The 25,114-nt window shown below is 35.9% G+C and overlaps 1 protein-coding gene across 3 annotated transcripts; it reads left to right on the top strand.

The window, feature by feature from the left end:
* Positions 1-887: 887 nt before the first annotated feature.
* Enpp4 (ectonucleotide pyrophosphatase/phosphodiesterase 4) lies at positions 888-16,755 on the top strand. 3 transcript variants are annotated; one of them, XM_015487816.2, is made up of 4 exons: positions 888-1,129; positions 9,394-10,252; positions 10,863-11,033; positions 13,211-16,755. In XM_015487816.2, the coding sequence occupies exons 2-4, from the start codon at positions 9,427-9,429 to the stop codon at positions 13,573-13,575; spliced, it is 1,362 nt and encodes a 453-aa protein (XP_015343302.1). In that variant the 5' UTR covers positions 888-1,129; positions 9,394-9,426; the 3' UTR covers positions 13,576-16,755. The 3 variants fall into 3 exon arrangements, with proteins under 3 accessions (XP_015343302.1, XP_048661372.1, XP_015343303.1); XM_048805415.1 differs by lacking the exon at positions 888-1,129 and adding an exon at positions 1,132-1,317; XM_015487817.2 differs by lacking the exon at positions 888-1,129 and adding an exon at positions 1,350-1,383.
* The last annotated feature ends 8,359 nt before the right edge of the window (positions 16,756-25,114 follow it).

Consider the following 25,114-nt stretch of genomic DNA (forward strand, 5'->3'; position numbering starts at 1 on the left):
ATGATTTAGTGAGTACTTCTATGCCAGGTTCTGTGTTTGGCACTGCAGATAAGAGAAAAAATACACTATTTTCTCTTTGTGCCTAGGCAACCCAAATAAATTTACCTCTTTAATTTCTCTTTTTGCTTGTAAGTTACATTATTTAACAGTTTGACTTACTTTCTTATTAAAGGCAGCAGCACCCCCCACCCCCCGACACACACACACACACACACACACACACACACACACATCTAACAAAAAAATGCTCATTTCCCAATTGTGTGAAAAGACAAACCATAACAAATTTAACGTGAAGATTTTGATTGGCTTTTATTTGAACTTCTTGAATCTGGCAACACCTTATTCTCAGCAGAATGAATGTGCGGATAAGCTGAGCTGAAGAGTGGTTTCAAAGAAAAGGGTGCAGGAAAGTAGAAACAGTACAAAGGGGGGGATTATTTCTTTACTTTGTAAAGCTGAAAGCTGAGGGACTTTTCTTTTAAAACTGTTCAGTTTGGGAATTTAGCTATTAACCTTGGAACTGGCTAAAGCTTCTCTATACCTGTGCAGAACTGTGTGGTACAGCCAAAGCCATATTCCCTGTGGCCACCTAAAGAGTCAGATCAGAGTAACTAGGGGAATGGTAAGCGGTGGATTTGGCAACTGCCAAAGGACTTTCAGGCACTCGTTAGGATGATAAGGAAAGCGCGAAGTGGGAGAGAGGAAAAAACCTGTTCTCCTAGGTCGGGTTCAACTCCATCAAAACACCTGTCTCCAGGTGCTACGTGAATCTAACCAATCAGAAAGGGAGTTACAATGAACACTAGCTCCGGCATCCAATCCAAGAAAATGTCTCGGACTCCGCCGCGGGGCCGGCTAGCGCTAAGCTTGTTCGCAGTCGCTCGCAGGACAGCTGCGCACTCTTGCGCCGGCAGCAGCGCGGATCTGGGGCAGTCCGGGCTGTTAACTGCGGTGCGGACGCCCGCTACTGCGCAGGCGTCTCAGGAAGAGCTCGGCCTCGCCCCTCTCCCTCGCGGTTCCTGTCGCTAGCAAGTACCCACGAGTACCGGATTCCGCCAGTGCCGGGTTCCGCTAGCGCCGAGTTCCGTGCGGTGGCAAGAAGCGGCGGGAGCTGCGGCGGCGACGGGTGAGTCTGAGCTTCGTCCTCCTGGCGTCCTGTGGGAAATGCCACTCGCTCCCTCCGGAGTGGGCTAGTGGGGTTGAAAATAAAGCTGGCGAGACTCTTTCCTCGCTCGCGATCGAGACCGCACGCACGCACGCGCACACGCACTCCCGGACGCCGGCGGGGGCTCGGCGAAGAACCCCTAGAGGCAGGGAGGGAACTAGTGGGCCGAGACGCAGGCGGTGAGCAGTGAGGGAAGAGGAAAGAAAACTCAGCAGGTGGACGCGGAATCGGGGAAGAGGAGCTGTAGTGCTTGGGGTGCGGGGAGGGAAGTTGGCTGAACTGCAGTGGAAGGGGCGAGGCTGGGCCGGGGATGAAAGTGGAGGGCGACGGGGCGGGGTGGCCAGGTGCAGCGCTCGGGGACGGAAGGCGTTTGCTTTTAAGGGAACACTATCCAGGGACGTGCGTCTGTCTGCATATTAGGTTTAGGTACTACCTATGATTATTTAATTGTGTTTAAAACTTAGTTTTCTAGAAAACAAGCAAACCAGACAGTAAAAAGATACCATTTAAGTGCTTTTTATGGGCCGAGTACTGTGTTAAGTACTTTACAAACAACGCTACAACTTCTTGAGATAATAGCGGCCTATTTTACAGATGAGGAAAGTCAGACTCAGAGAAGTGAAGGGACCTGTCCAGGATTGTACAACTAATGACAAGCAGGTTTACATGAGGTCTGACTCCAGAAGGGCTTTTCTGAACCAGCAGGCGATCTAAAGACTTGACAAATACTGTAGGACATCAGCTGCCTATTTCTGTATTATGGTTTTTCTCCCCACTCTCCACTCCCCAGAGATTGTTTCAGTCTATTTTACAGAAATGAGCTTGCAAACACTCATTCTCTCCTTCCTTCCCCTTTATCCCTCTCCCTCATCTTCTCTCTCCTACCTTACACAACTTGCAAAATATAATTTGGAAGAAATTTTGATGAAAACAAAGAGTACATTCAGAGTGGTATTTTGCAATGTCAGAAGTCAGATGAGTGTTACTGATTTGAATATGGTAGAAAATTTTGCATGCTAGAAAATTGGAGAATAACTTAGAATCCTAGATTTTTAAGACTGAGAAAGTTTTTTAGGGAGTTGTTATAGTTTTTCCTCAGACTGTTAATGAATTAACTTATAATAGCTGGGCATGGTGGTGCATGCCTATGGTTGGGGAGGCTGAGGCAGGAGGATCACAAGTTCAAAGCCAGCCTCAGCAACTTAGCCAGACACTATCTCAAAATTAAAAAAAAAAAAAAATGTGTGTGTGGCGGGGTGAAAGATATGGGAAGAGATAATCTAAAGGTAGTCATTGATATTATCTACACAGACAATTGTTGGGAGCTGCCTTGGATGCAGAGGTTTTAAAGTCCTGATGCACCGGGGGTTCAGAACAATTATTGCACCCCGCAAAACTTGAACTTTACCTCTGCTTGGATAATGAGGCGTGGCTCCAGGAGTAGGCAGTCATCTGTGGAGTTAAGTTACACTTACCTGTTCCTTGGTAATCCTACCCCTTTGCTCTTTTTGGGATAGACTATTCCATGGAACAGCCTCCCCCAATAAAACCCTGGGTTCGAGGCATGCTCTCTTTTTCTTGCCTGACTTGCCTCCTTTGTGAGAGCTGCATCAGAGAAGCCGTCACAGAACCCAAAGAAAAAGGTATTTCTCTGTCTGTGTGTGATTATTTCATGCCAGCCCAGTTCATCTGGAGTGACTCTGACTGGTTTAGTCGTGTGTTGCGACAGACAATAATGCTGTTTTAAAGCTGATAGGTGTTTCATTGTACGGCAGGGCAGGTGGTCTGGTCATGGTGACAGATATCCTTTCCCAACTTCACAAGGGCTAAGAATGCCAGTGAGAGTTGACTGACAGGCCTTCCATCCAGGCAAGAAAGTCATCCCAGAGGAGGTAGGAGTCCCCTGAATTGGGATATCACATTGTAGGAACTTCCAGTTGCTATTGGGATATAGGGCAAATAGGTCTTCTTTTTTCCTTTCCTTTTGAGATATATATATATATATATATATATATATAATTTATTTATTTTGTGATGAAAAATAACAGTTTCTCCCAGTCATTTATAATGTAACAATTTCGTTCCTTAAAAATTACTTGAGCAGCTAGGGAGGCTGAGGCAGGAGGATGTGGAGTTCAAAGCCAGCCTCAGCAAAAGCAAGGTGCTAAGCAACTCAGTGAGACCCTTTCTCTAAATAAAATACAAAAGAAAGCTGGGATTATGACTCAGTAGTCGAGTGTTCCCTGAGTTCAAGTCCTGGTCCTCCTCCCACCCACCCAAAAAAATTACTTGAGAACTTCTCACTGGTGATTTGCTTATAGCTTAACATTTGCTGTTAGAATGAAACAGAATGTGGTAGACATAAATCTAGGCAGGTAAAGCTGTGTTAACAGTTTGGAGCATATTACTGGATTTGTTAACTTGCTACTACTAGACTTGTACAGTTATTGAGAACATGAAATTAGTAAAAGCACAATAAAGCTACTAATTGCTGGACTTCAACTTTATCATATTTAAAGAGAGATTAGCCTAAATTATTCATAATTTATTTTATAGTTTTATAATAATATTATTCTGCCTGTCATGGTACAGATTTTTTTTTCTAACATAACAGCTTTGTAACTAGAGTAGATAATAGAAACTAATTTTGAGAGCCTGTTCTGTAACTTTTCTGCATTCCCAATTTTAAACACAAGGAAACTGAAACTGAAAGAAAATAGATTTGAAAAAGATTACCCATCTACTAAGCTCATTATTCTGGGATCTTTCTGACTTCAGAGTCTATAGTCTTTTTGCTTTGTCCATGTTACTGAGCTTAATGATAAGGACAGGCACATTTGGGTCCAAGCAGTGTGTGCTGAGAGATTACTGAACCCTAGAATTAATAGCCAGAATTCTTTGAGCATCCTTTATACTCAAGATTAGGGGTAGGATTTTGATTTGTATTTTGAGAAGGACAAACACAGGATTTTTACTGTGGTGGTGTTTTGAATATGGGAAGTGGTGTACAGTATTTTCACATTTAAGCACTCAAATCTGTATTATGGGGGCTGAGGTTGTGGCTCAGTGGTAGAGCGCTCGCCTACCACATGCAAGGCGCTGGGTTTGATCCTCAGCACCACATAAAAATAAAAAATAAAATAAAAGTATTGTGTCCAACTATAGCTAAGAAAAAAATCTGTATTATGGGATACACAGTTCACATATTTTTTGTGGTAAAAATGAGATGACAAAAGATATTTCCTGTTCTGTGGTGGGGCATTTAAGAATATAATTTCACTTCCCTCTACTTTTAAAAATGTAATACTTTTATTGGGGTATAAGTCAGGTGCCATTCAGTTTGTTCATTTAAAGTGTGCAACTTTATGGAATTATTCAACCATCACTACAATCAATTTTAAAACATTTTCATCACCTCCCCAAAAAGCCTCATACCCACTAGCGTTTGCTCCCCATTCTCTCCCAGTGTCTAGCCCTAGGTAATTACTGGTATACTTTCTTCTCTATAGATTTGCATGTTCTAGGCATTTCAGTTAAATGGAATCATGTAATAGGTGATCTTTTGTGACTGCCTGTTTCACTTACCCTAATGTTTCATGGTTTATCCAAGTTGTAGCACATTTTAGTACTTCATTCCTTTTTATTGCCAGATATCGTATTATGTGGGTGTACCACGTTTTATTTAGTTTTTGGTGGAATAGTTTCCACTTCTTGACTCTGATGATGATCCTGCCGTGAACCTTTGCAAGTTTTTGTGTGGATATATGTTTTCATTTCTCCTGGGTAAATAGCTGATATTAGAATTGTTGGGTCTTATGGTAATTCTTTAACCTCTTTGAAGAATTGCCTGGATGTTTTTATTTTTTCAGGGTGGCTGTACCATTTTACATTCCCACTAGCAGTTTATGAAAATGCAGATTTCTCTATATACTCTCCAATACTTGTTACTAATCTTTTCTGTTTAACCATCCTAGTGGATGTTGTATCTCAGTGTGATTTTTAAATTTGCATTTCTTTAATGACTAATATGTTAAGCATCTTTTTAAGTGTTTGTTATCTGTATCTTCTTTGGATAAATATCTTTTTAGTTCCTATGCTCATTTTTAAATTGGATTATTTAACTTTATGTTAGTGAGTTATAAGTTTTATTATATATATTCTAGGTACAAATCTCTTACCAGACATATGATTTGCAACTATTTTCTTCCAATTCTGTGGGTTGTCTTTCACTTGCTAGATGATCCTTTGAAGCACAAAACTTAATTTTGATGAAGTCCAGTTCTTTTGTTGTTGTTCTTGTTATTTGTGCTTTTGGTGTGGTATCTAAGAAGGTTTTGCTTAATCCAAGATTATAAAGATTCATTCCTATATTTTCCCCTAAGAGCATTACAACTTTAGTTCTTAACCTTAGGTTCATGGTCAATTTTGAGTTAATTTTTGTATGCAGCAGAAGATGGATTCTCCAAATTCCTTCTTTTGCATGTGGATATTCAGTTGTCCTTATACCATTTACTGAATTGATGTGGCACCCCTCTACTCTTAGAGGTAACTGTATTGGAAAAATTTTGGACATACTCTGATATTCCATTTGTAGTCATTCCTCTAGGGCTTAGTTTTTTAAAAATAAAACTTTATTGTGTTGAAGCTCAAACAGTGTTGTAAAGAAGTCTTGGTGTTGTATAACAAAGTTGATTTAAGTATAAATCCTATCTATCTTTCCAAGATGACAGCCTGATTATTTTGATTATTTGTACCCCTGTTTTGAGTATTATGTATTTTAAATGGCATATGTATATATTTATATATTTGCATTCAAGAATTAGTTATATTTTGGGGGCTGGGGATGTGATTCAAGCGGTAATGCACTCGCCTGGCGATCCTCAGCACCACATAAAAATAAAATAAAGATGTTGTGTCCACCGAAAACTAAAAAATAAATATTAAAAAATTCTCTCTCTCTTTAAAAAAAAGAATTAGTTATATTTGATATTTGTTGAATGATTGTTTAAAAATTATCTAAAAGAGTGTCTGAGCAAGGCTTCATGTGTAGAAAATAACTTAAAAATGTTCTGGAAGCACAAACTATTACTGAAGAGTGGTTACAGGTCACTTACAAGTTACCAAGATAAGTAACAATTATCTTTTACATGTCTTTGTAATACAGTGCAGTATAATGGATGAGAGGTAAGGTTGGTAGTTATTTCAGTACCCATTTCACAGTAATTTACAAGCATGTTTGACCTAGGTATGGGAGGAGTTTGGACTTCAGTATCCTTTGAACTTTTTTTTTAGTGAAATATTGTGAAGATTAAGTTGGCAGCAGATGTTGGGTGACAAGGGGGAAGATGATTAAGGTAAGAAGGTGAGTTAGAAGACAGAAGAGCCACAGACAGAGGTATTGAGGACTTTAAGGAGTACAGCAGCAGTGGAGACAGGAAAGAGTGGGTAGCTGTTAAAAGTGCAGATTTTTGGCCTGAACTCTAGACTGACTGAATCATAATTTTCTAAATGTAGATTGGACATCTGCACTTTTAACAGCTTTCTTCAGTGATTCTTGCTACAGTCTTGTACTAGATGATATAAAAAGTGAGGATTGACTAGACTGGTTGACAGGGTACTCAGATATCTGTGTGCCTGAGAGAATGGTGAAGTTATTTCCACTAATGAAGTGGAAAAATTTAGAAGTGTAGAGAATGCATTCCTTCTGATATATATCTGATTGTACATTCAGCAGAATAGTTTGTGCAGTGGATTGGTTGGGAATATGGAATGATTACTTAGGGATAAAGCCAGGTTGTAAATAATGCATTTTTTAAAAAGTATATTTATCTTTTGTCCTTGAAAAGATACTGTGTCATATCTTTGCTATTTTAATTTACTCTTATTGGACAAATATTTGAGTATCAGGAAGTACCTGTACTCAGAGTAACTAGGAATCTACAGAATCCAAGACTTCATGGAGATCTTGTGTCTTTGACGTAAGTTCTCAAATTTCTGGAACCTACAGCACCAGCTCACATAATAGTGTTGTCTGATTGAACAATATTCTCCTCTGAGAGAGGAGTTGAGTTATGCATAAACTCTATGGTAGAGTACAACACAAAACACTGAATGAAAATGGAAGTTCTACTATATGGATTCTTGATAGCTGGAATTGCTGGCACAGTACAATGGGGGCTGTATCTGTAGGAGTGTGCTTCATCTATTACTCATTAGAATTGTCACTCTGTCCTATTGAAAAGTAGTTTGATTTTGTTATTCTGCACTGTTTCTGGTTTCTTTGATGGCATCAGCAACAGATGTCCAAAGTACCACATTCAGATTGCCACCTATCTCATATTGATATGGTAGAGGATCTTCCAGACAAAAGACCTTCACAAATATGATTTTGTACCTTTTGATTCCAGAACTTTAAGTCATTGGTTTTCAGGGAATCACAGCTTCAATCCCTAAGTATTTGAATGACTACCAGGATACAGATCATCCTGGTAGTGTCTTTGAAAGAAAGATGAAAGTCTCTGCATTCAAGAAATTGCAGTCTAGTTTGTAGAAAGAAGAATACACAATGAATGGCTTGTGAACTTAATAATCATTATTAGTTAGCTTGCTGCTATTAAAGCTTCATGCTCCTGTAGCCAGACCCAAGGGTTTCTTACTCTGAAATAATGAACTGTATATCTCATTCTGACCACAATCTTGCATCTTTGCAACTTTCATGGAAAGTTATTCCTAAGACATCTGTTCTTTGACTCCATCAGAATCTTTAGTTCAAAAACCTCTCTACTTCCTGCATATCTCAAGTTTCAGCCTAGATGCTGCAACTTGAATTTCAGCCACTCTTTTTTTTTTCTTCTTTTTAAGACAGGATCTTTCCATGTTGCTAGGGCCTTGCTATGTTGCTGAAGTTGAACTTGGGATCCTCCTATCTCAACCTCTTAAGTCCCTGAGATTACAGATATGTGCCACCCTACTGGCTTCAGCTATTCTTTAGTCAACATCTTCAGCCTAATCATCTTTCAGTTTCAGCCAGAATCTGAAGCTTGGGTTGGATCAGCTGCCTTTTGCTCATGCCTGTGCCAGGGCCACTGAGTTGATAGGGAAAACAATGTCACTTATGAAAATCCATGATACCAGCTATTAGCATTACCCACCAATATTACTCTTTCTTCGTTTTCTCTCCCATTCTCCACATTGACCATTTCATACATTTTCTGTAGTCCTCAAATCTCTGAACCTTTTTCCACCTTACTCTCTTTCAATAATTGACCCTATTTCCAGCAATGCAGAGAGGGCAACTCCCTTCACCCTTAGCTTTTGCTCCTTCTGTCCTGACGATGGAAGGTGTATCCTGTCCATCTAAAGCAAATCTTTCTGCTTAAACCATGTATCCTATTTTCTTAGAGACTAAAGAAGGTGGAGAATGAAGGCAAGGATATTTATTAGATGAAAGGAGTTTTTGATATCAATGAATTATTTTCAAAAATAACAAATAGTTAAGTTTTCCACAGTAAAGTGGAAGTTTAAGAGGGATGTGATGATGAAATTGATTTCAGCAGCTGTTGAATTTCTTCAGAAGTTAGTCCCTGTAGACTTTGTTCTTTGTTAGTCAACTTCATGTAAATATTGGGATAGTACAGACTGAGTGGAGATATTTTTCTTAAATAGCATTTATTTCTTAATCTCCTTTTTTAAGCCAGTATTTTTTAATAAGAATGGTCAGTGAGCCAAAATGGTAGAATTTCCACTAGTTATTTCTGTGAATTGAACTATAGGATACTGTTCGGTAAACTAGAAAAATAATATGTTTCTCTGGAGCTAATGAAATCTTGATATTGTTTGTATTTTGTACAAAAGAATTGCTTTTATTTTTACGCTTTCTGTTAAGCCTTTAGAATAATTTCTACTGCTACAGAGAACAAGGGCTGTCAAGCACAAGTGTTTACCGGGGGGGAAAGAATGACCCATCTTACCTTCACAGCATGAAGGCTGAAGCAGGACATGTATAATGGGAAATTGGAGAAGTAAAGGCAATTTTAATTTTTTTCCAACTTTAGCTTTAGTAAATTAACCTTAAATGACATTTTATAATTTTTAAGTTGATATAGGTGAAGCTGGCATATAAAAGGTATATGAATATTGATTCTCATCACCTATTGGTTGAACTTATGAATCGTAATCCAAATCAAATAGCATTACTACTTATGATTTGTGTTTTTATATTTTAGGAACCCTGATTGCTGTCCTTCAACGTGTTCATTATGAAGTTATTAGTAATACTTTTGTTTTCTGGACTTATGACTGGTTGTAGAGGTAACTCTTCATATAGTTTGCCACCCAAGTTACTGCTGGTGTCTTTTGATGGCTTTAGAGCTGACTATCTGCAGAACTATGAATTTCCTCATCTCCAGAATTTTATCAAAGAAGGTGTCTTGGTAGAACATGTTAAAAATGTTTTTATCACAAAAACATTTCCAAACCACTATAGCATTGTGACAGGCTTATATGAGGAAAGCCATGGCATTGTAGCCAATTCCATGTATGATGCAGTCACAAAAAAACATTTTTCTGATTCTAATGACAAGGATCCTTTTTGGTGGAATGAGGCAGTACCTATTTGGGTGACTAATCAGCTTCAGGAAAACAGATCGAGTGCTGCTGCTATGTGGCCTGGTACTGATGTACTCATTCACAATACCACACCTTCCTATTTTATGAATTATAGCATGTCAGTGTCATTTGAGGAGAGAGTAAATAACATTACGACATGGCTCAGCAATTCGAACCCACCAGTCACCTTTGCAACACTCTATTGGGAAGAACCAGATGCAAGTGGACACAAATATGGACCAGAAGATAAAGAAAACATGCGCAGGGTATTGAAAGAAATAGATGACCTCATTGGTTACCTAGTCCAAAAGCTCAAGATGTTAGGATTGTGGGAAAATCTTAATGTGATTATTACAAGTGATCATGGGATGACTCAGTGTTCTGAGAACAGATGGATAAACTTGGATCTCTGCATCGATCGTTCAAACTACAGTCTTATAGATTTGAGCCCAGTTGCTGCAGTGCTCCCCAAAATAAGTAAGTAGACTTTTAGCTGAGGGATACTATTATTTGAGTGGAGCATTTGGTTGAGGAGGGAGAGTTGTATTAAAAAATGAAATGCTGGCTTTTTGTAGTTCAGCATTGTACTCAGAATACTAAATAGAGTAGGATTTTTTTTCCTTCCTAATTTAAAAGTTTTGAGCGATTGGATTCTTCTTTTTATTTATTTTAAAATTATTTACACTTGGGGAAAAAGGATATTTTTGTTTTTAAAGAAATCTTGGATTTTAGTGTGAGATATATCTTTATTCTACTTATCATAAAATTAGTAATTGGTAGTAATACATAACTTATGTTTACTTGGGAATCTCCACATAAATATTGTTTCTTTCTATAAAGGTGGATAATCATTTTGTGGATTACCCACAAAACGAAGAAGAGTATGTGAATGCTTGATAAAGGGGTGTGTGTGTATGTGTGTGTGTCCATTCATCCTCAACAGTGTTACATAATTCTGCTCTGTTGTTTTAAGAATTCAGTTATTTAATAGATGACATTGTCCAGAATCTAATTCCAGCTAATCTAGTTAGACATTTTTTTTCCTTATCAGGTATGACTTTTTTCCTTTGCTATTTCTTTTTTATAGATATAACAGAGGTTTATGAGAAACTGAAAAACTGTAGCCCTCACATGAATGTTTATCTCAAAAAAGACATTCCTAACAGATATTATTACCAACATAATGATCGAATTCAGCCAATTATTTTGATTGCTGATGAAGGCTGGACAATTGTACTAAATAAATCATCATCAAAATGTAAGTATTTAGGGTATTTCTGTTGTATCCTAGGAATACATCACACATTGTGACACTGTTCTGTTAAAAGGGTACTTTGATTTAGATATATTCACACAGTATTATTAGTTCATTTTCCTATTAGATGATGGTCAGGTTTTCATTCAATAGTAATTTACAATAACCATAATTTCACTTTTCAATTAGAAGGATGAAGCTGTAGATTTGCATGGCTCTGGAGATTGAACCCTGCACCTTATGCATGCTAGGCAAGCACTCTACCAATGGAGCTATATCCCCAGCCCACAATTTACTTAAAAATAAAAATCAAAAGTATAGTTACTGTCAACAATTTTCAAGATAGTTTTCTTGATTTATAGAAAAAAAGAAGGGAAGCTAAAGAAACAAATTTAAAGGAGAGAGATTAGCTATTTCAAATTCCTTTTTTTTTTTTTAAGAGAGAGAGAGAATTTTTTTTTTTTTTTGTAGATGGACATAACATAATACACAATGCCTTTATTTTTATGTGGTGCTGAGAATCGAACCCGGGTCTCGAGCGTGCTAGGCAAGCGCTGTACTGCTGGCCACAATCCCAGCCCTCAAATTCCTTTTAATAGTGTGAATTGAAGACCTTTTCATAACCCCGAGTCTTTCCCCAGTGATGATATAATTTCCTTGAATATAATAAGCTATTTAGAATACTAGACAAGAATCAGAAAGTAAACAAACAGAAAAACCCACCAAGTAAACAGGTGTATCAAAATCTCTCCTTAAACAGAGAATATGTAGGAGTGAGTTTTAGGTCATGCTGCAACTGAAGTTCATTTGTCCATATTTTATGTTCAATTTTAATACTTTAAAAAATAATCTGTAAAAAAAAAAGAGTAAAAAAATTATACTCCATTGCAGGGGTCAGTAAACATTTTTTTAATAAAGTGCCAGATTGTAAATATATTAGGCTTTGTGAACCATTGATTGGTCTCTGTCTGAGCCACTCAACTCTGCTTTTATAATGCAAAAGCAGCTACAAATAATATGTAGCAATTGAAGTGGTGTGCTGCAGTGAAACATGGTTCACACAAACAAGTGGAGGGCCAATTTTATCAGATCTCTGATGTATAGCAATCTAGGAGAATCAGGCAAGGACAACACAGACTTGGAGTCAGTGGGGTCTGTGTATTTATATTTATGCTATTTTATAAACTCATTATTTTAAACTTGGAAAATATAGGAAAGAGAACAAAACTATCCATAATCCCTCAATACAGATATAGACAAATATTAATTGTAGGAGTTTTCCTCTCCTATTCTTTTTTTCTATTACATATGTAGGCAGATTTTAATATTATTAAAATCGTAACATCTATCTATGTCTATATTTTGCTTTTTGTCATATTGATCAAATTCATTATTTTGAAATATTCTAAATTTACAATTAATAATGTAGCATACATTGATACATATCATTTAGTCATCTATACTTTATTTGAAAGTGGGAATTTATTAAATGTAACTTATGTACATTAAAAGACAATATTTGTTAAAACAAAGTTAACACTTGTGAATTTGGTATTGGAGTTCCATTAGGGACCATGCCCTGTTTTTCTTTGAGTCAGACTTTTACTGGAATTACAAGTTGGAGTAAATCTTGTTGCATTTTACATTTGATACAAGAATCCCTCTTGTAAAATTCTCACCTATCTTACCATCCTGTTTTCAAGCATTTATTAACTCTTAGTAAGCCAGTACATTATGTCATCCTATTTCTTAATTGCAGGAGCAATTGAGATGAGTAAGGCTGCAAATTAACTTTTCTATTCATTGGTCTTCTGCCCTATTCAGCCTGACCACACTTTTTTATCAATGGTGCTGTTTTTAAGTGAGTTTTTACAAATAGAGCTGGAGATTGAGAGGTTAAGTAAGTGGGACTAGTACTAAAAGGTAAGTACATTAGGTTGAGAAGTAGTGTTAAAGTCTGAGGCCATGGTGCAATGGGCTAAGGGGTGTGTGTGTGAAATAGGGGACACGGTTGAGTTGAAAATACAAATTTTTAATTCTGGCTCCTGTCTGGTTCAACTAACCAGAATCTTAATAGAAGAGAATTAGGCTATCAAGAAGTATATTTACACTAAAAGTGAGTTTTTTTTAATAATAAGATGACTGATTATATTTACTAACATCATTTTGTTCTTTTTCAGTAGGTGACCATGGTTATGATAATTCTTTGCCCAGTATGCATCCGTTCCTAGCTGCCCGCGGCCCTGCATTTCACAAAGGCTACAAGTATAGCACCATTAATATTGTGGATATTTATCCAATGATGTGTCACATCCTGGGATTAAAACCACATCCCAATAATGGAACCTTTAGTCATACCAAGTGCTTGTTGGTTGACCAGTGGTGCATTAATCTCCCAGAAGCCATTGGAATTGTTATTGGTGCACTCTTAGCATTAACCACTCTAACATGCCTCATAATAATCATGCAGAACAGACTGTCTGTACCCCATCCGTTTTCCCGACTTCAGCTACAAGAAGATGATGATGATCCTTTAATTGGGTAACATGTGCTGGGATTTATACAAAGTGTCTTTGCATAATCTCAAAACTAAGGATATATCCTAGGAATGATGTTTTAACCTTTTAACCCTGAAATAGTATACTTTGAAAGACAACTTAGACCAAACATGCTAAAATTACTTTTTTCCCTTGTGTTTTGTTTTGGTTCATTAGTAATACAAATAACCCTATTCATAGTAAAAATGCTAGTAAATCAGTTAACACCACCTATTTCTCTAATTAGAAAAAGCTTTTGAGAAAAATACTCTGCTTTCTTTTTCTCTTTGCAATGAAGATGATACATCTTTAAAATGAAAATATACCAAATTTAGTAGATGTGTTTTTCTAATAAATTTATATATTTGTAAATGAAAAAAACAGAAATCTTTATGCAATTCATGAATTTTATGTATCAGGAAGGAAAAATTTCCTATATTTTTATATTTACCCTTATTCAATTTGTATCCCAAGTAAGTCCTTGAGGTAGGAAATTCTGTGATGGTTAATAAAATTGGTTAGCCAGGCAGAAAAAAAGTTCTATCATACAAAGAAATCATCTTAAGGAAAGCTATTAAAAATCACATAAAAACTAACTAAGACCATTTGATACAAAGCTTGAGTTGTCACTGGTGTATGTTTAAGTCCCTTAAGCTGTTGAAATCTCAAAAGGTATATCTTTTGAAGAAGATTATTGCTAATGAGAAATTCAGAAGAAAATAGAGGAAAGTCCTCTTCTCAATTTGTGTTTATTGGCTTTATATAAGTTATTGATGTGTGTGTATGCACAAGTGTGTTTGCGTGTATAGGTGTGTAGGTGTTATTATAGGAGGAGGTTAGAAGGGACTGGACTGTGGAGAGGTTTCCATGATCCTGTAGAGCACAGCTCTCAAGGGAATGTTATTTTTGCAATTCATTTTGGTTTACTTTCACCTGACTCACAGCTTAAAACCAGAACTTTAGAAAAACTCGTTATTTTTTTGTTTCCATTTTAAATTTTTTTCCTGAACTATTCAAATATAGAGAAATTTGTGACCTGAATACAAATTTGAATTTGATTGGGTCATAATGATGAAGGGAGATTTTTATATTTACTTTGTGACTCTATATCTTACTTTTTGATAGTAGAGTAGGTAAGACATTTATAAAATGGAATTTGGAGATTAGGTGCATTGGTACACACCTGTAATCCCAGTTACTTTGGAGGCTGAGACAAGAGGATTATAAATTGAAGGCCAACCTGGGTAACTTAGCAAGACCCATTCTCAAAATAATTTTTTTAAAAGGACCATCCATGGACATAGCTCAGTGTTTAGAGTGCTAGCCTGGCATGTGGGAGTCTCTGGGTCTGGTCCTCGGTACTACAAACTTTTTTTTTTTTTTTTTAAAGAAAATAAATTTAGTTTCTTCTAATTTTTGTACCATTCCTATGTGAAGTGACAGAATAGCTTTAGTGCTGCCTCTGTTTTTTCCTCTAGTATTTGGAATCACAGAAATAATCAATCTCATATCTTTAAATATGCTTCTTCAGAGCTAATAATTTATGTGAATAACTGTCATCCTACCTTTATTAAGTAGCACCTTCTAATAATTAAAATTAATTTGAAGAAACTGAGTTGTGGCAGTATAGATTATATCCATTGGAAAAATTGGATTTAAAGATCATTCATCAGGACCTGAGAAAAACAGTTAATAGTGTGTGGTCTTTAATGTTTTGGCAGTATAAAACAAACTTGGTAACTGTTTTCAGAAACAGAGATAATCTGTAGTAAATATACAGCTCAGTTAAATGTTGATGACTGTGATGATAAAGAACAACTCTGGTGTCACTCTTAAAACATTATATATAATGTATCTGTGGGGTCTCTGCTAATTTCCTGATCCTAATATTTGGTGCCCATTATATTTGGGATTTTTGAGAGGCATTTCTACATCCTGTATAGATAATCCATGCTGTTGGTTATAAATTGAATTAAGAACAGTATAGACCTGATTTTGATTTTTGATAAATTTTTTGATTTTTTAATTGATCTCAATAAAGTAATTTAAAAGTTCCTTTCTACCTTAATTCTCATTTAAAAAATAATAATGGCTATAACTGTCACATTTAAAACTTTTTTCCCCTAAATTGTGTATATTTTTGGAAAGTCTAATATTTTCAGAATATTTGATACTAGTTGAATGGACTAGTATCAATGTTATGATTTTTAGTGATTGCATTAACTTGATTGGTGGTTATGAGTTTCAGAACTCTACAGGGTGTCCAACCCTTGTGTGAATTTTACATAGGATGAAATAGAAAGGGATGTCCTCTCAATGTTTTAATCCCTTCACTAAGAGGTATGTACTTTTTTGTCTTTCATTCCATTCTCAAAATACTATATTAGGTAAATTTTTAATGTATATTGATGAGATAAGAAGAATAGTAATTGTTTAATCCAAGAGAAGTTTATATGTCATTAAATTGAACTTTGTGGTAATTCACTTGTATATTTCAAAAATTATCACTGCTAAAACCAATGTAATAGTCTGAGAAAAAGTCTAGTAAAATTAGCCTTTTACATTAAGGTTTTAATGTGTATTTTGGTAAATGATTAATGTGCTGTTTTGTTTTCTGGGTATTAGAAAGCATTTCAATATGGAAATATAGAACTATTAATGACAGCTCTCAAAGGTACTAGGAAAACTTTGGATTAACTTTTGTTAATTCAGTGTGAGTTCAACATAAATATATTTATTTATAGTATAGGGACAATTGTGTTGCTGTTGATAGTGTACAAGTTTGGTAAACAGCAATAGAATAAAAATATTATTGTACTAGGCTTCCTTTAAAAATTTACAGGTAAATTTTTAGAATATTAAAGGAATGAAATGCCTTTACATTGTTTTTGTATCTCTCCCCCCCCCCCGCCAAATCTTGTAATCTTTAAGGATTATTACATTTAATTCCTCTCATTTGAAGGGTTTTACTTAATTGTTAATGCAAAGTTAGACATGGAGGACAAAGATTATATGTAAAGTATTTATTATCAATTCTTAAAAAAATGTGTAAATAAAATGAGTATGCTTTAAGGAAATTTGTATGTACTACCTTAAGTTAAACATTTTTACTGTATTGTTTGAATTTGTAGTTAATGACTTTGCATATGATTAAAAAATTTATGTGAATAAAATCTACCAAAACATTATGTTTTAAATCTGTTGTCCAATTGCAAAATATACCTACTATTAGGATAGATATGTTGTCAAGACTTCAGTGATTCTGCAAAAACCTCTACAGTCATTCATTACAGGTTTTATTTTTTTTAAACCCTGGACCCAAAATGTAACATTTAACTAGAAATTTAAAACAGTGTATAAAATGTACAGTCCAGTACAAAAACATCATTGGAAAGAAGTTGCAGAGCCTCCAGAACTGTAATTTATTGACTTAAAGTAGAAGGGAAGAAGTTTTAAAAGCTGATTGCCAAACAGTAGAGGAGTGGTTATAGTATTTAAGCTTTGTTTCATTTGTGGCTAAAAGTACTTAATAACTTATTCAGACGAACGTAGATTCAACCACAGTTCCCTTTAGGAGAAGAGAGATTAATTCATTTTATGTTTTTATGTTCAGTGAACGCTGCTAAGAACTGTGGGAAAAACATAAAAGATACTTTCTTTACTTTGAAAGAGAGTTCTTTAAAAAGTGGGAAAACTTTATACCAACAAATTACTTATGGCTTAACTCTTGCCTCTGAGATCCTTGGATTAAGAGTAATTTTTCTAAGCCCTGTGCTTCCCTGTACCAGCTTTCTCTCTTCCCACCAACACACATAGCTGTTGCTTGGGAGGGTATGTGAGAATCCAAATGTTCCAACTGGGTCCTGGGATGTGGGCATACAAATATTCTAATTTCTACCCTAATGTATGCATGCATAGATGATTGTTAGTGTCAAATCTACTTGTCTTATAACTCATGTCCCAAAGTCAAAATTTCCTGGGAGGCAAAGGCAGTCTTCACCGACAGAGTAAGCCAAACTGCCACTCATACTTTCTGCATTTCCAAACATCTTCTTTTTGACCTTTAAAATCTGATTTTCTCCATCAATAAATTGAACTTACTGAACTCTTCTACTGACAGCTCTATGATAATTATAGACAGATATATACATGTCTCCAGTCCTCCTTTCTATATGAAAGATCTGGATTGCTAGTTATTTAATCAGCATTTTTTCATTTCTGCCATGCTTAACCTCACTTTCATAGACAAGGGGTGATGGAAAGGATCAATCAAAATTAACTGCCAAACAAACCTGGATAACCGCACTATGCACATGCACATTTTATAAAGGGGTTCTTAGCAGTTAGACATAGTGTGGCTGATGCACTTAGAGTTTTAGCTAGCTTTTTGGCCCTGATGACCAAAAGACCTGACAAGAACAATATTTGAGGAGGAAAAGATTATTTGGTGATCACAATTTCAAAGGTCTCAGTTCATAGATGGCCAACTCCATTGCTCTTGGCCCTAGGTGAGGCAGAACATTATGGTGGAAGGTCATGGAGGAGAAAAGCAGTCTAGGACATAGCAATCAGGAAGCAGAGCTCCACTCACCAGGGACAAAATATATACTTCAAAGGCACACCGCCAGAGGCCTGCCTCCTCTAGCCATATCATATCTGTCTACAGTTATCAACTAATTAATCCATGTCAGCGATTAGTGCACTGATTAGGATAAGACTCTCATAACCCAATCATTTCACCTCTAAATTTTCTTGCATTGTCTTTTTTTTATTAGTTACACATGGCAGTACAATGATCTTGACCTTTCATACATTTGAATCAAATGGGGTATAATTTCTCATTTTTCTGATTGTACAGGTTGCAGAATCACATTGGTCATACAGTCACCTATATACATGAGCTTTTTGGGGGCACCTCATATCTGACCCATAAGACTTAAGTATTTGAATTATCCACTGAAGAGAACAAATGTTGATTTACACTCAGAATTTCTGTGAGGATTTATCCTGCACCTTCCTCAGGACTTTTTTTCTTTTTTAAACTCTTAAAAGGATATGTAGTAATTGTGTTTCCAGTAATGGCAAACTATGTGATAGACTATGTGATTGAAAGAGTCCTCTTACTATTTATATTACAAATATAAAAGATTGAGCATTGAGGAACTTCAAAGAAAGTGAATCAAGAGGCCAAAATTCAAAAGAAAGAAGAAAACTATAGACACGAGTCCCTGATGTCATCTGTGAACATTGGAAGAGGCAGTTGAGAGTCTGAGAAGCTAAACTAATCAAAGAGGGAGTGTTAGAAGGAGAGAAGGTGTGGATGTTTTAAAAAGAATACATTTTAAAAACCATAGGAGCCTACTTTATACTCTTTAGCACAAATAACTTGCAGATATAAATGAAAGATAATTTCCTAGGAAAATATTGAATGAAATCACTCCCATAGAGAAATTAAATTAAAACAGACCAATTTCTTCTTTTACCTGCTGATCATTTTTATTTTTAAAATAAAACTTATTGTATAAGTTATGAAAAATGTTATAAATGTAGACATTAAGGTAGTTACCATATGAAGAAAATTAACATATATCCGTCATCTCACACAGTCACCCATACAAATTTCTATGTCCCAAAAGATTGGGAAAACTGTAAGCTATTGTGAAAAAAAAAATCAGGCCCCACAGACAATATTTTTTTTCGATGCCTCTTGTCATGGTGTTATTTGCCTCATACAGCTTAAGTTTTAGAAACAGAAATATGAATTTTTGAAGTGAATATGATACTTATCAAATCTAATAATGATAAAACTAATGTTAGTCCATAACAAGATTCTTGACTGTGATGGATACACACTATCTATGGAGAATCCACACACAATCATATACAGGTAATAAAATGCATTTTCGGCTTTGGTTTTTCCACTCAGCATAATTCCCTGGAGAGTCATCCAAATTGTTGTTCATAGCAATAATATGTTCTTTTTTTTATTGCTGACAAATTTTTCATGGAATTTTTGTAGCATAGTTTGTTCAGTTAAATGAAGGGTATCCAATTCTAGTGTTTGGTAGGTATACATAAAACTATTATGAACATTTGTCTGCAGGTTTTTCATGGACGTAAGTATTTATTTTTTCTCAAATAATCCCAAGACTGCAAATGCTGGAATGCACATATAGTTTTATAAGAAATTGTCAAATTATTTCCCACCATGACTGTACCATTTTATATTCCCAGGAACAATGCATGAGTGATCCAGTTTCTGTGTATCCTCATCAGTATTTAATATTATCACTTTTTGATTTTAGCTGTTTGGCTAGATATGTTGTGATATTTCATTGTAGTTTTAATTACATTTCCCAATTGCTGATATGATGTTGCACATATTTTCATGAATTTGTTTGCCATCTACTTCTTTGGTGAGATGCCTATTCATGTTTTTTTCTCTTTTTGAATTGAATTGTTTGTACTTTACTCTTGAGTTTTGAGAGTTCATTTCAATAAGGGCCAACTTGTCAATTTTTTAATTTATGGATGGTACCTTTATTTGCCTCACTCTGGGTTCTGAAGACTTTGTCTTATTTTTTCCCTTAAAGTTGTTATTTTTAATTTAAGTCTATGATCTATTTCGAGATACGTTTTATATAAGGCATGAGGGTTTCTTTGTTTACCTGTGCATGTTCAGTTTCTCCACCCACCCTTTGTTGAAAAGGCTGCACATTCTCCATTTCATTGCCTTCAAATTTTTGTCAAAAATCAGTTGAGAATATTTATGTGGGTTTATTTATGGTTCTGTCTTCTGTCCCATTAATCTATGTCTATTACACTGTCTTGATCTATAATCTGGGACTTAATATCCAGTAAAGTGATTCTTAAATATATTCTTTTCAAGTTCATTTTAGCTGTTATAGGGCCTGTGGCTGTCCATACAATTATCAGAAAAACCTTGTCTATGTCTATAAAAATCCTTGCTGAAAGTTTGAGAAATAGGAATTCAAGTAAATCTATAGATCAATTTGGAGACTTGATATATTTAATATTTTGAGTCTTCCAATCCGAGAATGTAGTATGTTTCTTTACTTTTTACAGTCTTCTTTGATTTCTTTCATCTGTATTTGTCAATTTTCAAGGTGCAGATTCTGTATGTTTTGTTATGTTTATATCTATTTCATTTTCTTTGGGAGTGGATATACATGGGATTACATTTAAATTTCACTATCCACACATTCATTGATAGTATATAGAAATATGACTGATTTGGATGTGTTTATCTTGTATCTCATAAGTTTGCTGAACTTATTAGTTCTAAGAATTTTTGTTTTATTCTTTATGTTCTTTGGGATTTTCTACAAACATGATTGTGTTACCTAAAAAAAGGGACAATTTTGTTTCTTCCTTTCAAATATGTATGCCTTCCATTTCTTATTATTATACTAATCTTTATTTTTATAGTGTCTTGTAGATTTACATAATGATGAGATTCACTGTAGTATATTCATATATGTACATTGGAAATTTGCAGTGGAATGAATCTGACATTGATTTTTAATGTTGAACCAGTCTTGCCACCTGACATAAATCCCACTCAGCTATGTTGTATAAATGTATTTTTTCATTGTTAGATTGCTAATATTTTTGAGGCTTTTTGCATCTAACTCAATGAGATGTATTAGCCTGTAATTGTGATTTGCCTATTTTTCCTTTGAATTCTATTGGTATTTTCTTCATTCATTTTGAGGTTCTGCTGCTTAGAGTTTATGACATTTAGGATTTCTATGTCCTCTACCAGAATGAATATCATTATAAATGGTTATATATTACATTATATAAATGTTTTATAATTTTATAATGATAAAAGGAAATTATCATTTTTATCGTTATGCTGTATCTTTCTTTATAGTAATTTTCTGGATCCAAATGCTACATTATCAGATACTAACATACCTATTCTTGCTGTTTAATGTTTGTACATTGTATCTAACTCCATCCTTTTGTTTTCAACATACCTGTGTCTTAAATATGAAGTGAGTTTCTTGTAAGTAACATTGTAGCATCTTTTTTTCTCCATTCTTCTAATCTCTGCCATTTTGTGACTTCTAGGTGTTCTCCTGGTTCTCATTTCTCTATGTCTCCTTTTGTCTTCCTGTGGGTTAACATTTTTCAGTTTCATGATTGATTTATTTGTGGTATTTTGAGAGTCTAACTGTATTAGCCAGTTTTTGAAAATGATTTTATTGAGATGCATGGTGTCACTGCCTTCGAGTGTCCATGGTTTTGGATAGGAAATTTCCTGTCAGTAGACTTGGTTTCACTATAGGAAATGCATTGTTTCTCTCTGGCTGTTTTCAGGAGTCTTTCATTATCTTTTCACAAGTTTAACTATAATGTACATAGGTGTGTATCTTTGGGTAGATTCACTCAACTTCTTAGATCTATAGATTTGTGTCTTTGTTAAGTGTGTGATGTTGTTAGCTATTGTTTTGTCAAGTAGTCATTCAGCCCCGTCCTTTCCCCTCTCCTTGTGGAACTTTAATGATGTAAATGTTGAATGTTTTCTTACTATTCTGCAGGTCCTTAAGGGTTGTTAAAAGTATTTTAATTCTGTTATTCTAAACTCAAGGTCACTAACGTCATCCTCCACCAACTCCATTCTACTATTGAGCCCATCCAGTCAGGTGTTTTTGTCATATTTTTCAGTGGTATATTTTTCATTATTAAAAATAACTTCTCTTTACTGCTACTTTTTCATTTTATCATTTTTATTTCTTTGGTGGTACTAGGGATTGAGACCCAGGTGTACGCTACTACTCAGCTATACTCCAGCCCTTTTTTTTATTTTTTATTTTGAGGCAGGGTCTTACTAAGTTGCCAAGACTTGCTTCAAACTTGCAGTCCTCCTGCCTTAGCTGCCTAAATTGCTGAGATTACAGTTGTGTGCCACTGTGCCCAGCTTTTTAATTTATTATTTATTTTTTTTACTCTTGGTACTGGGGATTAAACCCAGGGGTGCTTAGCCACTGAGCCACATCCCCACCCCTTTTTATATTTTATTTATAGAGACAGGGTCTTACGAAGTTGCTTAGAGCCTCGCCAAGTTGCCAAGGCTGGCTTTGAACTTGTGATCCTCCTGACTCAGTCTCCTGAGCCTCTGAGATTACAGGTATGTACTACCACACTTGGCTGGATTTTTTATTTTAAAGGGAATTTGCTATTGACTGTTGAAATATTTTTGTGACAGCTATATAAAACTTCTTGTATAATCTCAACATCTAGTTAATCTTGGTGTTGCCATCAGTTGTCTTTTCTCATTCTAGTAGTGATTTTCTGGGTTCTTGATGCAACAGGTGGATTTTCAGTTATATCCTGGTATCGCAGTGGTTTTCTTTAAATTCTTTATTTTATTTAGGGTTAGCATGTAGGTCTTGGCTTACTTGTATGGGCTGTGTGATAGCAGCTTAATTTTCATAGCCTTTGTGGTGTCATGTTGGTATGATTGGATAATATGATGCTGCTGAGTTTCCTGCTGGCTTTTGCTGTTCTTGCCTGAAGGATCAGAAGGATTTTCTCTAGGCCAGCTGCCAAGTATCTCTTGGTGGGGGAGTAGTGTGGTGGGATTATCTTACACAATAAGAATCTCTTATTGCAAACCCTTGCCCCATGCCCATGATATTTTGGGGCAAAGGAGGAGTCTCAGGCAGTGAAGGGAAAGTGACTTCCCAGGCCCAGATGCTTGTTGTAACTGGGTCGCATTTTTAGGTGTCTCTGGGTAGGGCAAAGCCTATGGAGACAAAATGGTTTGTCAGAACTGACTGCTGTGGCTGGACCTCTCTTGTGGGTTCTGCTTGCCACCTATGGACCTCCCCATGGAAGAGAGTTGCAGTCCTGGTGGTGGGGAAGGACTCATTTTTGACAGGGCCCTAATCAATACCCATTATTTGTACATTGATTCCCCTGACTGGTGAACTTGGCTTATCTGATGTTGCCAGATAGACTCTTCAATCCAGGCAAAATATAAGCCTACTTGGGCTGTCATCTTGCTTGATGGAGGATTTGGATTATAGGCCAACTGTGACTTTCTTCTCTTGGGTGGAGAATATGTTGGAGCCCTGCCACTGTGCTGTTCCCTCAATTATTGAGTCCCTAACCAGCTTGTCATCTTCTCGTCACCTTTCAGAGTCTATTGCACCATTTCCAAGGTTTATGGCCATTTAAAATGAAGGAGCAAGGAAAAGTGGGCCTATTTTATCTTGCTCTGACCAGAAGTTAAAATATTTTTTAAATGTCTTAAGGCATCAGATTGCCCACAAGGCAATGAGAAATTATGGGTGAGGTTCAGTGAAGAATGAAATCCTGAGAAGTGAGTCCAACACTCAGGACTATTTTCATCTTGTAGCATTGGCCTGTCTATCTGGAAGGAAGCTACAAATCTCACATAGTTGAGGGTCAAAAGCGGTAGTACAGAGCCTGCCAAGGGCAGAAGCCTTGGTAAATACCTCCTGCTTGGGGTAGGATCCCCAAGAGGCCTCCTAGGATGAACCAGAAGTAAACCAACTTGTACTGAGCTTGGCTCTGAGTCTAAAGGGAACCTGGGAACCTGGTCCTGCTTCCAGCCCTGGCACTAGTATCATGCTAATCACTTCATAGCTTGCAGGGCCCCTTGTTAAATCAAGAGGTTGACTGATGCCCCAGATCCTTTCCAGCTCTATTAAGTTTGTCCCTCTTAACTAATAAGTAACTGGAAACATTTGACAATTAGCAGAGCTAGGTCTTTCATTAGACTTTCCTAGAAAGAATAGACTCTTGTAAGAAACTGAAACTAACAGTAGGATCCTGGCTTTACTCTAAAGCATCAAAAAGCATTTTGAGAAGTAATTTAAACTTAGATGACAGCAGAGGGAGAAGAAATACACTGAATAGGAAAAAATCATATTAATAAATGTAATAAAATGGCTATAAAGGGGGATGGTGTTGAGCAGAAATGTGAGGGCGAGCTCCAGTCTTTAAAAAAAATGTGGCATATATACACAATGGAATTTTACTCAGCAATAAAAGAGAATAAAATTATGGCATTTGCAGGTAAATGGATGGTGCTGGAGAAGATAATGCTAAGTGAAGTTAGCCAATCCAAAAAAAAAAAAAAAATGCTGAATGTTTTCTCTGATAAGGAGGCTGACTCATAGTGGGGTAGGGAGGGGGAGCATGGGAGGAACAGATGAATTCTAGATAGGGAAGAGGGGTGGGAAGGAAGGGGAGGGGGCAGGGGGTTAGCAATGATGGTGGAATGTGATGGACATCATTATCCAAAGTACATGTATGAAGACATGAATTGGGTGTCAACATACAAACAGAGATATGAAAAATTGTGGTATATATATATATATATATACATATGTATATGTATATATATATAAAATAAGAATTGTAATGCAAAAAGAAAAAGTACATGCATAAAGACATGAACTGGCATGATCATACTTTATATACAAAGATATAAAAAATTATGCTCTATATGTTTAATAAGAATTGTAATGCATTCCACTGTCGTGTATT

Source organism: Marmota marmota, unplaced genomic scaffold (assembly GCF_001458135.2).
Source record: "Marmota marmota marmota unplaced genomic scaffold, marMar, whole genome shotgun sequence".
NCBI lineage: Eukaryota > Metazoa > Chordata > Mammalia > Rodentia > Sciuridae > Marmota > Marmota marmota.

Bases quoted from the DNA above. Each gene is read 5' to 3' on its own strand.
- Enpp4 (XM_015487816.2), top strand. From the start codon at position 9,427: ATGAAGTTATTAGTAATACTTTTGTTTTCTGGACTTATGACTGGTTGT. The intron at 10,253-10,862 runs GTAAGTAGACTT...TCTTTTTTATAG, and splicing joins TGCAGTGCTCCCCAAAATAA to ATATAACAGAGGTTTATGAG. The intron at 11,034-13,210 runs GTAAGTATTTAG...GTTCTTTTTCAG, and splicing joins AAATAAATCATCATCAAAAT to TAGGTGACCATGGTTATGAT.